This window comes from Mesoplodon densirostris, chromosome 6 (genome assembly GCF_025265405.1).
Source record: "Mesoplodon densirostris isolate mMesDen1 chromosome 6, mMesDen1 primary haplotype, whole genome shotgun sequence".
Taxonomy (NCBI): domain Eukaryota; kingdom Metazoa; phylum Chordata; class Mammalia; order Artiodactyla; family Ziphiidae; genus Mesoplodon; species Mesoplodon densirostris.
In genome coordinates, this window is record NC_082666.1 from 8,354,005 (window position 1) to 8,370,891 (window position 16,887).

Genomic DNA, 16,887 nt, shown 5'->3' on the forward strand with positions numbered 1-16,887 from the left:
CACAACAAGAGAAGCCACTGCAATGAGAAGCCCGCACACTGCAACGAAGAGTAGCCCCTGCTCGTCTCAACTAGAGAAAGCCCGCACGCAGCAACGAAGACCCAATGCAGCCAAAATAAATAAATAAATAAATAAATTTATAAAAAATAAGAAGTACCCATTGACCACTCCTGGGCCTAATCCTGATTCCCTCCCAACCCCCATTCCATGCTCCCCATCCCCCGCCCCCATGTAAACATCATTATCAGACCCAACCGCAGCTACTTACAATTTGTGCCTTTGGAAAAATACATATATTTGTATGTGTGTGCATATATATATAAACATTTTTTTAATGAAGATATAATTTACATACTGTAAAATCCATCCTTTTGAAGAAATGTACAGTTCTATGAGTTTTGACAACTGCATACAGTATTGTAATCATCACTACCATCAAGATGTAGACCAGTCCTATAACCCCCTAAATTCCCTTGTGCCCCAGTCATCAAACCCTCCTCTTATTCCCAGTCACCGGCAATTACTGATCTGTTTTCTTATGTATTTGAACCTCCTTTAAAAACATAAAAATGGAAATATATTATTGAATATTTTCATTGTGTTCAAGTTGTCCTTTTCACTTATCCACCTGTCCTGTGACCCAAGTCTGAACAGATCTTTCTCACCGTATGAATAGGACATGTCAGTTCAGCCTCTTCCCACTGACAGACATCTCGGGGGCTGCCAATACTTCACTACCGTAAGTGAGGCCGCAACGAACATTCCTCTGAGTGTCTCTTTGTGCAAGTGTTTCTCTGGGGTATATACTGAGAAATGGAACTTCTGGAGTGTGGGCTGTGCCCATTTGAAATGTTGACATATTTTGTCAAGTTATCTCCAACAGTGGGGAGACTGATTTCCATTCCCAAGACCAATTTATGGGGCCACTGCTTCCCCACACTCTGGCTAATAGAAATTATCATAGTGAAATCTGTGTCAATCTGAGGAGGAAAATGGCATTTCATTTTTTTTTTTTTTTTTTTTTGCGGTACACAGGCCTCTCACTGCCATGGCCTCTCCCGTTGCGGAGCACAGGCTCCGGACGCGCAGGCTCAGCGGCCATGGCTCACGGGCCCAGCCGCTCCACGGCATGTGGGATCTTCCCAGACCGGGGCACGAACCCGTGTCCCCTGCATCGGCAGGCGGACTCTCAACCACTGCGCCACCAAGGAAGCCCCAATTGCATTGTTTTAACTTACTTGTTCCTAACTACTAGTGAAGCTGGGCATTTTTTCATACTTATTGATCATTTAGTTCTATTTTATTCTGTAAAGTTCCTATTGATATATCTTCAGTCTAATTTTTCTCTTAGGATGGTTTTCTGTTTCATATTGATTCCAAAGAGTTCTTTGTGTGTTCAGTCTGCTAATCCTTCATCAGAAATATATGTTGTAAATACTTTGAGAGCATAAATTGACACAATTTTCCTGGACAGTAATCTCCTCCCTCTCGAATTCTCACTGAGCTGTCAGAGGAAACATAACCCTACGAAAGCCTTCACAGCAGTGCTGGAATACAGGGAAGGGTGGCATCAGGGAACCAGAGAATTAAAAAAAAAAAAAAAAACAGTGGAAGATAAGAAGGCAAACTGGCTACAGCTGGTGCCTCCCTTCCCAGCCATCGGAGGCCCAGGTTTGTGGGCCTCCAGAGTGGGGGGAGCAGACAGGTGGGGGGCAGAGGCAGTTTCTGCGCTTCCTCCTCCATTCCTGACCTACACTAGTCCACCCCCAGGGAGCCAGGAGGGCCACTGTCCCGAAGCTCCATCCAGCAGGGAGACACACAGTAAACAAATCCTCTTCCATGTAATTCTTCTTGTAATTTAGAGCTGTGATTATAACGCAGCAGGGCCCTAGGGTACCTTCCCAGGACAGATTCTGCCCCTCCCAGCCCATAATGTCCTCCACCTGCCCCTTGTCTGTAGAGAAACTTTAGCCAAAGAAGAAACTTAACCAGAGAAGTGAGAAATTACAGAAGCAAAGGAAAACAGTCAAGCAAAGCAAAATATTAGTTTAGCCATTAAACCAAGTCAAGGACCTTTACTTCCTCCTCAAGGGCTATAGATAACATTCTGAGCCACGTCCTGAGCTGTTTTGCAGATACTAAAACCGCCACAGGTGGAAGAAATTAACTACATGATGACCAGACTGTAGCCATGACAAACTGCTCCAACTCACACAATTCCAAGAATTAATCTCAAGGAAATGGGAACAAACTGACCCTGGAGTTAAAAATTAACTGTACCTAAAACAATTAAGATGATGCTGATCAGGCCACCACCTAACCAACTTCAAGATGACTGTCAGGGGCTTCCCCGGTGGCGCAATGGTTGAGAGTCCGCCTGCCGATGCAGGGGACGTGGGTTTGTGCCCCAGTCCGGGAGGACATGCCGTGGAGTGGGCCCATGAGCCATGGCCGCTGAGCCTGCGTGTCCGGAGCCTGTGCTCCGCAACGGGAGAGGCCACAGCGGTGAGAGGCCCACGTACCGCAAAAAAAAAAAAAAAAAAAGACTGTCCGCACTGACAGTGCTGCTCTGCATTTAGCCCCCTCCTTCTGCCTATACACCCCTGAAACTCCCCTTTAAAAGCTCTTGCCCCCTGATTGACAGTGGAGAGTTGGTTCCTTGGGACACGAATCCACCTTCCGCCCAGGATTGCCAGCTTCCCCAATACAGCTATCTTTCCTTTTACCCAACACTTGTCTCTCAGTACTGGATTCCTGAACGACGAGCAGCTGAACCTGAGTTCAGCAACATAGGTGCTCCCAAGGAAACGCACAGGGCATTCTGAGAACATGCACAGACCTGAACTGGGCTGCTGTGTCAGGGAAGGCTTGCTCAGAGGACGTGATGTTTCAACTAGGAACTGAAGGATGAGACTGAGTTATGGGGAGAAGGTGAGTGGGGAGAATTCCAGCCGAGGGGTTCAAAGGCCCCGAGGGGCTCAGGGACAGAGTGGAGCACGGCAAGGCTGCTGCTGGGGAGCTTGTGGGCTGAGGCCACCGAGGAAGCCTTGTGAAAGCTTCTAAGCACACGGGTTTGAAGGGAGGTGAGTTTTAGTTTGATAGAAGCCGGGGGCTGACGCTCTGAACATCTCCCCAGTGCCCAGAGCACCTGCGTACCCCCTGCCCCAACGCCGCACGCCAGCACTTAGGTGCGCCTTACCTGCCATTCTACCTCCTCGCTGGAGAATCTGTCCGTGGGCCCACTGGGGCTGTCCCGAGAGTTCTCGGCTCCATCTTGCTCCAGGACTGGCAGCAGGTACTGAGAAGGGGGATAGTATTCCAGCCCTGACGCTGCAAGAGATGGACACTAGCTGACCAGGAGGGAGGAGAGGACCTCGGAACCCAGAACAGTCCGCTCCGGCCTCTCTCACCCAGCACCCCACCCCCGCCAGCATCCTGTCCCACCCCTGCCTCAGTCCACTGCACCCCTCTGCTAGACGCTGAGCCCTCGTGTGCTGCTCACAGGTCTGACGCCTGGGCCTTAAATGTGGCAAGAGCTCAATAAGCATCAGCTGAGTGAATAAACACCGCCCCCTCCCCTCTCCCCGCCCCCACCTGCCTCTTTACCATCCAAATGAGAATGAGGTGATGGAAAAAGCCTGAACTTAGTAAAGAAGCCTGGGTCCAAGACCCAGCTTTCCCCATAATTTCTTGTGTATGGGCAAGATGCTTGCCTTCTCTGGCCCTGTGTAGTGTCCTGCATCATCTGAAAGGATTCATAATCTTTGCCCATTCTGCCTTATTCCTGCTGATTTGTAGGTGCTCTTTATATACTGTAGTTAATAACCTTGGGTCTATAATATATGTTGCAACTATCTTCTTCCAGTTGGTAACTTGTCTTTTTAACTTTGATGATAGTATCCTTTTGAGGTAAAGTTGTTTAGATTTTAATGTAGTCAAAGCCACCTTTTTTCCCCTACCAAAGGATATAAATAGGCAATTCACAAGAAATACTAAAAATGGGCAGTAGACATATGAAAAAATATTCAAATAATCAAGGAAATTACACTAAAATAATAATAGGCTCTCTTGTTTACCCATCAGATTAGAAGACTTTTAAAGATCTCACCAAGCATTAGCCAGGTTGTGGGGAAGAAGAGTCCTCTCAGATACTCCTCATGGAATGTAAACTGATGTAACCTCTTCAGAGGCAACACAGAGTGCTTGTCCCTCCTACACCTACCAACCCTACTATTGCCTGCCAGAGAGGTGGGGGGTAAAACATTCATTCCAGGGGAAAACTCGAAATAACTTCCATACATAAGCGATGGGGCTCTGCCATGTGAAATACTCTACAGCAGTTTACCACAAGGCAGATCCACACATTCTGGGATAGGAAAAGGCCCAAGACCTATTCTTGAGTGAAAAAAGCAGGGCATAGAATCACCTAGTATGACATCTTCTGTGGGGTTTTTTCTTCTATGTTTTTAAAAGAGTGAAACCAACGATTTTACGTACATACATATACCTACTACACAGTTTAAATAAATTGAAGGATTTTTTTTTTCGGTTGTACTGCTTGGCTTGTGGGATCTTGGTTCCCCGACCAGGGAATGAACCCAGGCCCCGGCAGTGAAAGCGCCAAGCCCTAACCACTGGACAGCCAGGGAAGTCCCTGGGTTATTTTTTAAACTGTATAGTAGGTATACATATGTTCACTGCGTTATTCCTTACGTCTTTTGTTCACCTACTATTGCATAACTTTAAAATAAATGGTTTGGTCTAGCTCGACCATTGGCTCGACCATTACAATCACCTGCTGCTCAAAGGTTAATTTGGTAGATACATGGCCTGATTAGCTGTTGTGTGATGCACGTGTAACTTCTCTTTCCTTTTTAACTGCAGTATAACATACACACAGAAAAGAACACAAAATCTTCATGAACAGCTTGATGAATGTTTAAAAGTGAACACACTCTCAGAAGCAGGAATCAGGGTTGGTTCAGAGCTCAGGTGCTGATAAAAGTGCAAGTTCCTTTGCGTCTGGCTTCTCTCACTCCACGTGTATCTGTGAGCTCATCCAGCTTGTTGAGCACAGCAGCAGCTTGTTCTTTCTGGTTGCTGTGTGGTGCTCATTTGTGAGTATAAAACAGCTTACCACTCTGCTACGTTACGAATAGTCCTGCTATGAGAATTTCCATACGTAGCTTTGGGCATTTGTTCATACGCATTTCTCTCTTGGGCACCTACCAAGGTGTGGAGCCAATGGGTCATAGGGTATTTGAATGTTCAACTTGAGTAGATACTGACAACAATTTTCTGAAGACTTTCGGGTTTATGCTCCCACTGGCAGAGTATGGAAGCTCCAGCTGCTCCGCATCTTCCCAATTCTTGGTATTGACAGATTAACTTTGGCCATGTTAGTGGGTGTCTTAGGGTTTAAGTATTTCTTTGCAGTCGTTTAAAAAATTATTTATTTATTTATTTATTTATTTTTGGCTGCATTGGGTCTTCATTGCTGCATGTGGGCTTTCTCTAGTTGCGGTGAGCAGGGGCTACTCTTTGTTGTGGTACGTGGTGGGCTTCTCATTGCAGTGGCTTCTCTTGTTGCAGAGCATGGGCTCTAGGCACACGGGCTTTAGTAGTTGTGGCACCTGGGCTCTGTAGTTGTGGCTCGCGGGCTCTAGAGTGCAGGCTCAGTAGTTGTGGCGCACGGGCTTAGTTGCTCCATGGCATGTGGGATCTTCCCGGACCAGAGCTCGAACCCATGTCCCCTGCCTCGGCAGGTGGATTCTTAACCACTATGCCACCAGCGAAGTCCTTCTTTGCAGTCTTAATTTGCATTTTTTTAAATAGATTTTTATTGGAGTATAATTGCTTCACAATACTGTGTTAGTTTCTGTTGCACAACACAGCAAATCAGCCAGATGCATACACATGTCCCCATATCCCCTCCCTCCTGAGCCTCCCTCCCATCCTCCCTGTCCCACCCCTCTAGGTCATCGCAAAGCACCCAGCCGATCTCCCTGCTATGCTGCTGCTTCCCACTAGCTAATTATTTTACATTCCGTAGTGTATATATGTCGATGCTACTCTCACTTCATCCCAGCTTCGCCCTTCCACCCCATGTCATCAAGTCCATTCTCTATGTCCACGTCTTTATTCCTGCCCTGCAACAACTAGGTTCATCAGTACCATTTTTTTTTTAGATTCCATATATATGTGTTAGCATACGGTATTTGTTTTTCTCTTTCTGACTTACTTCACTCTGTATGACAGACTCTAGGTCCATCCACCTCACTACAAATAACTCAGTTTTGTTTCTTTTTATGGCTGAGTAATATTCCATTGTATATATGTGCCACATCTTCCTTATCCATTCATCTGTTGATGGACATTTAGGTTGGTTCCATGCCCTGGATATTGTAAATAGTGCTGCAATGAACATTGTGGTGCATGTCTTTTTTTTTTTTTTTTTTTGCGGTACGCAGGCCTCTCACTGTTGTGGCCTCTCCCGTTGCAGAGCACATTAATTTGTTAATGTGGTGTATCACATTGATTGATCTGAGTATATTGAAGAATCCTTGCATCCCTGGGTTAATTTGCATTTTTTAACTGACTAAAACCATGTTGAGCACTTTTATCAGATACTATTGGCCCTCTGGATAATCTCTTCTATAAAATTCCGATTCAAGTCTTTTGACAACAGCTTTTCCTTATTGAGCTGTAGTTCTTTTTGTCTCCTAGGAATAAGTCCTTTGTTGGATAGGTATGCATTGCAGACATCGACTCCAACTTTATGGCTTGCCTTTTCTTTCCCCATGTGGTGTTTTTTGAAGAGGAGAAGTTTTTGATTTAACGAAATCTAATCTATCAGTCTTTTATGGTTAGTGCTGCCTGTCTAAGGAAGAGGTTAGGTTAATGTTCTTTTTTTTCCCCACATGAATATCCAATTGATTCTGAATTGTTTATTGAAAAGACCTTTGCTTTTCTTTCTCACTGCTTTGCAATGGCACCTCTGTCACAAATCAGATGACCATATGTATGCAAGTCTTGGCCATGTTCTAAAATTTCCACAGGTGGACAAGAGCCCCTAATTAGGCACATCCAGGCTGACAGGAGGTAACTGGGTGTACTGCTTTCCCCTCCTGGCACCCAGTCCAGGGGTGGCCCTGGGTTCTCGCCGTTCCTCCAAGTCCAGCCCTCGGTGGCCTCTCTCCCGGACGACCCCAGTGACTTCCTAACTGGTGCCCATCCTTGCTTCCTCCAATCCCTCCTCTTTACTGCGGCCGGAGTGGTCTTTGTAAAAAGCAAATCTGACGAAACCCCCCTCCTGTCTGATCCCGGCCGGGTGCCCTCCCCAGCCTCGTCTGCTCCTCTCGCCTCTACTTGTGCACCAGCCTCCTGGCCTTCTCTCCGTCATGCTTCCCACTCCCCCGCCCCTCCAGGCCCTTCAACGTGCACCTCCTTCTGCCAGGAACATCCTTCTCTCTTTTCTAATCATCCCTCAGGTTTCAGTCGAGCCACTTTCTTGGAAAGACCTTCCCCGAGGGCCCAGCCTAAACCAGGGGCCCCGTTCTACTCTCTTGTAGCCACGATCGGTAATCGTACTTCCTTGCGTGACGATCTGCTTTGCCTGTTTCTCCTGCCAGATCTGGAGAGCTCTGAGCAGGCAGGGACCGTGGCATCCCCCAGCCACGTGGTTGGCACAGAGCAGTCCCAGGGGTCACGTCTGGTGCTCCCTGAGTGAAGGAGGCAGGCTGCCTGGCTTTACCTTTGCAGAGGAACTGCTGGATGGCCTCGGTGCCGGCGCCGCACACCTCCTGTGGGGGGTAGACCATGGATGACGCGTCCAGGCTCAGAGTCTGCAGACACAAGGGGACCCCTCTTTATACGTCGTTCACTTCACTGCTCAACGCGATCAAGATGTATGGTCTTTAAAGAGGTAATCAAGTTTGAAACAAAGTCACCTGTCTGGGCCCTAATCCAGTATCAACTGGTGTCCTTAAAAGATGAGGAAATTAGGACACGGACACATACTGAGGGAGGACGATGTGAGGACACAGGGAGAAGACGGCCGTCCACAAGCCAAGGAGAGAGGCCTCAGAAGAAACCAACCCTGCCAAGACCTTGATCTTGGACTTCCAGCCTCCAGGAACGTGAGAGAAGAAAAGTCTATTGTTTAAGCTCCCCAGCCTGGAGTGCTTCATTAGGGTAGCCCTGGGAGACTAACACAGTGTCCGCGGTGCTCACCTTCCCCTGCCCGCTACCCCCTGCTCTGATGAATCTCAGTTTCTGCAGCTCCAAGCTGAGGCCACTCCCTGCCTGACAGTGCCCGGGCTCTTTATGCCCTGGACCCTCCAGGCACAGCAACTTCCAACCACATCAGCTTCCCTGCTCTCCCCTTAATGTGTCCTGGGCTTTCCCACCTCCTGCCTTTTCCTGAACTGTTTCCTCCACCTGCAATGCCCCCGTTACCTGTGTCTACTTCTCCAAAGCTTTTTCCTCTTTCAAGGTCTGGCTCAAATACCATGTCTTTCATAGAATGTTAATTAACCCCATCAGGATTTGGCATTATCTCTTCACTCTAGAAATCTGTTTTCCTGCCTCCATCATGGCAGCAAAAGTCACATAATTACAACGGTTCACACTTCAGGCCCTGTGAGCCCCTGAGGACATTGAGACCTCTGTGACCCCAGCACCCCGTGGCCAGGGCAGGCCTCCAGGAATGTGGGAAGGGAGCGGTGGGAAGGCCAGGTAGGACCCCAGGCGAGAACATCTCCCCACCTACCTCCAGGGTTCGAACGTGCGCCAGCATCTGCGGCAACCTCTGAATCTCGCTTTCACTGATGTCGAGAGTACGCAGGCTCCGAAGCTCCCCCAAGGTGTCTGGAAGCTCCTTCAGCCTGTTGTCTGGAGGGATCCCAATGGCACGGCTCAGCACCCCAAAACCCCTTCACCATCTTCCTGCCTGACTCCCGTGAGGACCCAGGGAGGAGGGTGCCCCCCTCTGAGCCTGGGGCATGTGCCAGGGCCTGGAACCTGAGACTCCATAAGGGAAAACATGGCAGTGGAGTTTCAGTGACCTGGGTTCAAGTTCCCATTCCACCACTTATTAGCTGAGTGACTCTGGAAAACTGACGCCCTCCCTGGACCAGTTTCTCATCTGTAAAATGCGGATGGTAATACTATTTGGCCTCATAGGAATACTGAGGGATTCAATGAGATTATGCATATGAGGTGCTCAGCACAGGGCCTACCACATAGTAAGTGGTTAGTAAGTTGGGTACCATTATTTTTTTCATTGTTTGTATGTTACAAATGGGTAAACTGGGGCATTCTGTACAGAAAGTGCTTAAGGCCAACAAGAAATGAAAGAGTTGGGGGTACGGGGAGGCACGCATTAGAATCTCGGCCTGTCACTATCGCACTGGGTGGTCTGGAGCAAGTCACTGCTCTCTGAGCCTCGTTTTCCTCACGTGTAAATTGGGGATAAGATCTCCTTCCTCTCCCTACCTCAGGGATTTGTCATGAGGCTCACGGCACCGCTGAATTTGGAAGTGCTCTTCAGAGGCGGGAAGCGCTATTCAGAATCACTCACGCCCAGTCCGTCCACCACATTCTAAACACCAGTGACTGAGCCTCGGGGGCCTAGCTGTCAACATCGTCTGCCCTCCTCCCTGAGAGGCCCTGGCTCAGAGGAGTCACAGGAACCCTCCAGATGCCCTGTCTCTGGTTACCATGAAGACAGATGGACTAAATAGGAAGTCAGACAGTTTAGAGTGACACCTGGGGGCTGGCTGCCCTCGTGCTCAATGGTTCTCAGGAGGAGCACCCTGTGGATGCCGGCTGCGTCAGCCCAGAGCTGACCAAGGGTCACACGGACAGGTTTTCCTGGCCCCTACCTTTCACATTGAGGGTCTGGAGCTGGATCAGGTTCCCAATGGAACGTGGGAGATACGTCAGTTGATTCCTTTCCACGTTCAACACCTAAGAAAGAGGGAAAAATAGCATGAGAATGCGCACACACAGACAACAGTGTCTACCCTGCTTCAGGCCAGGCGTCATCCGGGCACCACACACACCTCTATCTCCTGACAGCCCTGTGAGGAAGATAAAGATTGTTATGATCCCATTTGAGAGATGGGAAAACTGAGACTCAGAGCGGTGAAGTCATGTGTCCAGGAGGGCAAAGCCAGACTTTGAACCTAGTTCTTGCTGAGGTTGTATCATTTATATTGACCACAAAATAGCCAACAATGGCCCCACAATCAGGGCGGGAGGAAGGGGACGAGCAGATTCAGGGATCCAGGTGAGGCAGCATGTGATGAGGCCTAGTTATCCCAGTGTTAGCAGAAGGAAGCTGGGCTGCATAAAGGCAATGGGATCTGCCCAAGGCTTCAAGGCCGGCAGCTGGTGGTGCCGGGATTGAAACCCCGGGCTCGCTGGATCCCAAAGGCCACACTCCCTCCAGGATGTGGCATCATGAGGTGAGCGAGGCTGACAGGATGACACACGAGGAAGCCATTAAGAATAGATATGATGGAAAGGGAAGCACATTAAAAATAATGTGGCAGGGCTTCCCTGGTGGCGCAGTGGTTGAGAGTCAGCCTGGCGATGCAGGGGACACGGGTTCGTGCCCTGGTCCAGGAAGATCCCACATGCCGCAGAGCGGCTGGGCCCGTGAGCCATGGCCGCTGAGCCTGCACGTCTGGAGCATGTGCTCCGCAACGGGAGAGGCTACAACAGTGAGAGGCCCACGTGCCACAAAAAATAAAAATAAAAATAATGTGGCAGATGAATATTTGATGAACCAAAGGATGGTTACGAGTTATTATCAGGTATCCAAAGGTTACAAAACAGTGAATGCAGCAATTCTACAAAAATATATACGTAAACAATTCCCCAAAGATCCTACACCCAGGTATTCATTGTGACTCTCTCTCAGTGGGGGCAGTTACTACTATTCAGCCACATGTCCTCCATGTGACCCTGGGCAAGTTACAGTCATCCCTCTGGACCCGTTCTCTCTTCTGTAAATGTGATAACAGCACCCACCTCGCAGGGTAGTTCATTCAAGTCATCTTGAGTCTCCTCCACGTGGGAGGCAGTGCGCTAGGTGAGGACGCTGCCCGCACAGAGATGACAGTTCGGGAGGGGAGCCAGCTGAGCATAACTAGTAATTACAGACCGCAATCAGTGCTCTCTGGGAAATACGCGGGTCGAGACAGAGGCGAACAAGATGGATCCACCTAGATGGGGGGTCGGGGAGGATTCGCAGGGACATTTGGGCTGAGACGGAGGAAGAGCCACTTGGGCAGAAGGAAGAGCCTTGTGGAGAGGCCCTGCCGGGGGTGGGGCGCACAGGGCCAGAGGGTTTTAGGAGTTGAGTGCAGACAGTGGAGGGGAGAGAGAAGGAAAGGAGGCTGGGAAGACAGGAGGGCCCAGCGTACAGGGTCTGATGGGGCACAGTGAAGAGAAGGGATTTTAATCTAAGTGTGAAGGACAGCGCGTCTTCCTCTGTGAACGGGGGATGATGCTAACACCTGCCTCACAGAGTGGCTGTGAGGAATCAATCAATCGACAGCGCAAACGAAACGCTTAGCTTGGTGCTGGCATGCAGTGAACGCTCAGTAAATGCAGGGGCTGCCACTGACAGGGAGCAGAAGAGAGACGGTGAGTCAGAGTGCTGAACTCGTCATTGGGAAAAGGTAGACTCTCTGGGCGCCCTTTTTCTTTAAAGTGGCGGAAGCTCATGATGAAATCCCAAAAGCACATGCCAAAAACAGGGTGGAGAGATGCCCACAGCCCAGACTGCTCTGTTGATGCCATCACTGGGCATCTCAAGAGCAAAGGGGGAGGAGCCGGTGGCACCAAGTGCAGCCCTGGCTAGAAAGAGCACGACCAGAACATTCCAGGTCTGTGTGGCTGCCATTTCTTGCTTAGGTGGTCAGAGGTGGGTGTTCTGTTTCCTGAAGCCATACCTGGAGGGCTGTCAGCTGCCCTATATCATCAGGAAGGGCTGTCAGCTGATTATCATGAAGATCCAGAACCTGCAGAAGGAGAACAAGTTTAACACCTAGAAGTCACCTGCTGAGAAAGGCTCTCTGATTTCAGGCTCCGGAGAGACGGGGTGAGGTTGGGCAGGGGTGCCCCACGCCTCTGGTGTTGAAAGCAGGAGCACTGACCCTTCCTCCCCAACTAAATGATCATTCCATCTCATTTCCTTTCTAAAAGTATCATACCACTTCATTCTCTTATTTATCAAATATTTATTTTTACTGTTGAGTGAAAAAAGCAAGCTATAAAAGAGTATGCATAGATATTCACGTTAAAAACGCCTCATGGGGGCTTCCCTCGTGGCGCAGTGGTTGAGAGTCTGCCTGCCGATGCAGGGGACACGGGTTCGTGCCCCGGTCCGGGAGGATCCCACATGCTGCAGAGCGGCTGGGCCCATGAGCCATGGCCGCTGAGCCTGCGCGTTCGGAGCCTGTGCTCCGCAACGGGAGAGGCCGCAACAGTGAGAGGCCCGCGTACCGCAAAAAAAAAAAAAAAAAAAAAGCCTCATGGTATAAATACATATTTGCATAGTAAAATACTACCAAATATGCAATAAAATATTGATAGTAGTTCCCTAGAGTGTGAAACTGTATGTTTTTCCTTATGCTTAACTGTATTTCCTAATGTTTTTAACAATGAAAATGAGCAAAATATATATATGTGTGTGTGTGTGTGTGCACATACGTACTATAAAATGCATATATACGAAATATATACATAAACATAAACATTTTTTAATGTTATCTTTTTTCTGATTACAAAAATAATGCACGTTGGACCAGAAAAATGAAGAGAAGTAAAAACGACCCCTAATCCCTGCACACCATCATGAGCCATAAAAACCACTTTGATGCCTACGCTGCCAGTCTTTTCTCCCAGTGTGTGTACCCACTGCCACAGCTTATGTTCCTGTGGAACCACCCTGGGGTCTCACCTCACATATACTGTGACTATATCCCAGTCCTTGTCCTGGGGGAGCTGTCAGGAGGGAGGGAGGTGCCCCAGCTCACCAAGCTTTCACGCACTGACCACACAACACCTGGCGTCCCTCCTGTTCCTTCCTGTTTGGGCCCATTGGTCTCCCTGCTCTCTGCCAGCTCACTTGCTATGAGCTTATGGTTTGCCTTTCCACCTAGCTCCCTAAGGGCAGGGCCTGTGGCTGCTTCTCTTTGCAACTGCACCCCACACAAAGCACAGACAAGGTGCCCGATAAACCATGCTCACTAAACCCCAGAGTCACCATGACACTAGGCATGTCTGGCCTAAACTCTGACAGAGGACACGTGAAGGGAGCAGGGATGCTGGCTACCACCTGGAACACCATGCAGAGTCCCCGACGCCTGGGAGAAGGGCCCCAGTACCTTGATGGTGGCGAGACTCAGGAGGCTGCAGGATTTAGGAAGCAGGGAAGTGAGGTGATTTGTGTGGACAATCAACACCTGTGTGGAAAAGATTTTTGACATGTTAGGCTGAAGAAGAGCAGCAGGGAGGGAAGGCTGGAGGCGGGGCAGCCAGCTCAGCTCAGGCTGCTAGGGGCCCCGCCCTGCCCAGTTCTCTGCCCTGGCAGATGTCACAAGGGATGTCTCCAAATGTGGAACCAGATTGACCTTAAAATCTGGAGTTTCCAGGGTGAAAGGGACCTTAGAGGTCTAATTCTACCTTCCATCCCGAGAAGGGATCCCCATGCAGCTGACCTGATCTTAACCTCCCTCAGCTTCAGTATCTTCTTGTGGAAAATAGAGAATAATAACTTCCTGTCTGAGGGCTGCCACTGATGGTTAACAAGCTAACAGACAAAAATCACTTAGCCCAGGGCTGGCAAGTGGTCCAGCGCTCAATCCGAGTCATCTATTGCTGTTTTTGTTAGGCGGCAGCCCCTGCATGGATACTCCAGTGTCAAGGAGCTCACTGCTCTGTTGGTATGGAACACGTTTTACCTCCCTTCATTTAGACATTTCATTTAGAATACTCTTACCTATCTGCATTCAAGTCTGCAATGCCTTTCTGAAAAATCATTCATTCCACTCTTAACCTCCCCTGGGTGACCAGAATGAAATGAGTGTAGGTTTTATTATTATTTAAACAAACAAACAAACAAACAAATAAATAATTTTTGGCCGCATTGGGTCTTCGTTGCTGCACGCAGGCTTTCTCTAGTTGTGGCGAGCGGGGGCTACTCTTCGTTGCAGTGCATAGGCTTCTCATTGCGGTGGCTTCTCTTGCTGCAGAGCATGGGCTCTAGGCACGCGGGCTTCAGTAGTTATGGCTCACGGGCTCTAGAGCACAGGCACAGTAGTTGTGGTGCACAGGCTTAGGTGCTCCACAGCATGTAGGATCTTCCCGGACCAGGGCTCGAACCCATGTCCCCTGCATTGGCAGGTGGATTCTTAACCACTGCACCACCAGGGAAGTCCCATAGTTTTTATTTAATAACAATGCAGTTACTCAGTGTCTACTATGTGGCAGGCACTATACTCGGGGCATTTATCTCTCTTTCTACCTGCCTACCTACCTCACCTGTAATTCTAATAAAAGCTCTGTGAGAGTAGAACTACGGATGTCTTCATTTCAGATGTCCTCTCAGATGAAGAAACTGAGATGTAAGAGCCTAAGGAAGTTGCCCAATTCAGGAGGGGCGAAGCCAGGACTGCAAAGCCAGAGCTGCCTGATGCCAAAGCCTGCTCTCCTGTGAACACACCTGCTGCAGACTGAAAGGGTGCGATTCAGAGAGAAGGGGGATGTCTGTGCCAGGAAGACAACTCCTAGAATTCCCGCCTGATTTCAAACAAGCAAACAAGCAATAAATAATTCTCTGAAAACGAAGATCTGTCTCACCTTCTTCTGCAGAACTTTGCATGTTGCAAAAGCCCCAAAGGGAATCTAAGATAAGATAAAGAAGGATCAGTGCCTTCCCTCCTGCCAGTTTTTAACTTGTGTTCTGAGTGGCACACGCGTTGGGGAGAGACGGGGCAGGAGGTGAATAAGTCTAAGCCTGGGGAAAGCTGGGAGGAACGCTGCTCGGGTGGTCAGCCCTCCCTTCCCATCAGCTATCGGGTGACTGCCTGCCCACGCACCCACCCCACCCCCAACAGGAACGCTATGAGAGGCAAAAGAAAGATCTCTGGTGCTTGGCAGAGAATCCCAGGCTCTCCCAGTGCCCTAGGAATCCGTGAGTACATTTTCTAGACTCTGTGACTCTTGAAGACTATGCTGAAGCCCAAAGATTGTCTCAATTCTCTTGGACAAGAACAAAATCTAAGGAAACACCTCTTGACAGGAGCTTCTGGCCTTTTAAAGGCCTCAGTCCACATCTATCTTTCCCAGGGACACGTGATCTAAGAAAGAAGGGCAGACAAAAATTCACGGGCCAACCACCACCCCAGTTTACCTCTGAGAGCTCACATTTAGAGATGTCAAGAATGTCATCTGCCCCAGCTTCTTTGGCCTAGGGATAAAAAGAGTTAAAAAAAGAGGGTCCAACCTTCCAGAGTGGACCAATCAGGCAAAGAGACATAGGATTAAGGGGCTTCAAGAGATCACAGACACCATCTGGTTCAACTAGTCCATTTTGAAGGGGGACCAATGACCTCTGCTTTAATGGGGCTTGAGGTCCAGCAGAGAAGAGAGTGAACGAGTAATGAGAAGTGTGACCGGCTTATGGAGGGCAAGTGCAGTGTGGAGCCCTGTCGCGTGGGGCAGAGGTGGTGATGGGGATGGATGGATGCAGAGGAAATCCATTTTCTCTCACCAGACACATCTGGTACTCCAGCCGTTTCCGAGCCTCCTCACTGGGTTTCCGCTTCCGGAAGAAGAGTGGCATCCTTCCTTTTTCCCAGAGCAATCTTCACAACACTAGGGCATAGGAGAGAAGTTAGGGCCTGGGGACTCTGTCACGGGTCCCCAACACCCAGGACAGGTAGCACAGTAACACAGAGCATGTAGCTGATCTGCTGGACTATGAGTTCCTTGTGGGCAGGGGCTGTGTCCATCGTGACCATCAATCTGTGCCCTGAGCCTGGCACAGCAGGTGCTCAACACTCTTTGTTCTTTGTTGACTAAAAATAAGCAGCAGTATGTGGAAAGAGCACAACAGCAAGCCAGGTGACCTGGGCTTGAGCCCACATTTGCCCCTGACCCACTGTGAGACCCTGGCATACCCTTTCCCCATTCTGGGCCCCCATCTCTCCTCCACGTTAGACAAGGGGGTTGACTTGGAGAAGTTTCCTCAGGTCCTTCCCAAGGATGCTCCTTGAGGACTCTAACAGACTTGGCTGATGAATCCCTTGTAGGCCCTGAAAGACTATCAGAGTGGCATCAGCAAACCAAACACTGCATGGCTTTGGCCAGCCCTGACCTTGACCCTGGGGAACTCAACTACATCATAACCAAAGAGATTTCTGAGCTAAATAAAAATTCAACAGCAATCCTCAGGCATCTTGCCACTCTCACAGTTATTATTCCATTTGATTCTCACCACAGCCCTCTTTATAGTAACAAAACTGACGCTCATCAAGTTCAGCGAGCTGGTTATACAGCCTGGACTGCGGCAGAACCAGTCTGGAACTCTGCTCTTTCAAGTCCCGATCCTGTGGAGTTTGCCCAACTCCTTGGTGCTTCAGTAACTTAGCACACATTAAGTATACCGTCCTGAACTCAGAAGCCAGGTGCTCACTGCCTGCCTGGTACCAGAAAATATCAGATTTGATATGGGACAGCAATGGGCCAGGAAGCAACCATACAGGGAAGCTTATGGTTAACAGCACGGGCTTTGGGATGAAATAGAATTTTTTTCTTTTTTGTTTTTTCTTTGTTTAACTGGTTTTGAGTCCCAGATCTGTCACCCACCAA

At 49.0% G+C, this 16,887-nt stretch overlaps 1 protein-coding gene across 2 annotated transcripts in view; it reads right to left on the reverse strand.

Annotated features, from left to right (window-relative positions):
• Positions 1–16,887, reverse strand: part of LRSAM1 (leucine rich repeat and sterile alpha motif containing 1) — a 41,886-nt gene that overhangs the window by 24,269 nt on the left and 730 nt on the right. For both annotated transcript variants that reach the window (XM_060102468.1, XM_060102469.1), the window contains exons 2-10: positions 15,788–15,891; positions 15,428–15,484; positions 14,875–14,919; positions 13,401–13,478; positions 11,964–12,032; positions 9,885–9,969; positions 8,771–8,892; positions 7,754–7,844; positions 3,200–3,330 (exon numbers count right to left, since the gene is read on the reverse strand). In XM_060102468.1, coding sequence (XP_059958451.1) covers positions 3,200–3,330; positions 7,754–7,844; positions 8,771–8,892; positions 9,885–9,969; positions 11,964–12,032; positions 13,401–13,478; positions 14,875–14,919; positions 15,428–15,484; positions 15,788–15,859 — 750 coding nt within the window. In that variant the 5' untranslated portion in view covers positions 15,860–15,891. The remainder of the gene's footprint in view (positions 1–3,199; positions 3,331–7,753; positions 7,845–8,770; positions 8,893–9,884; positions 9,970–11,963; positions 12,033–13,400; positions 13,479–14,874; positions 14,920–15,427; positions 15,485–15,787; positions 15,892–16,887) is intronic.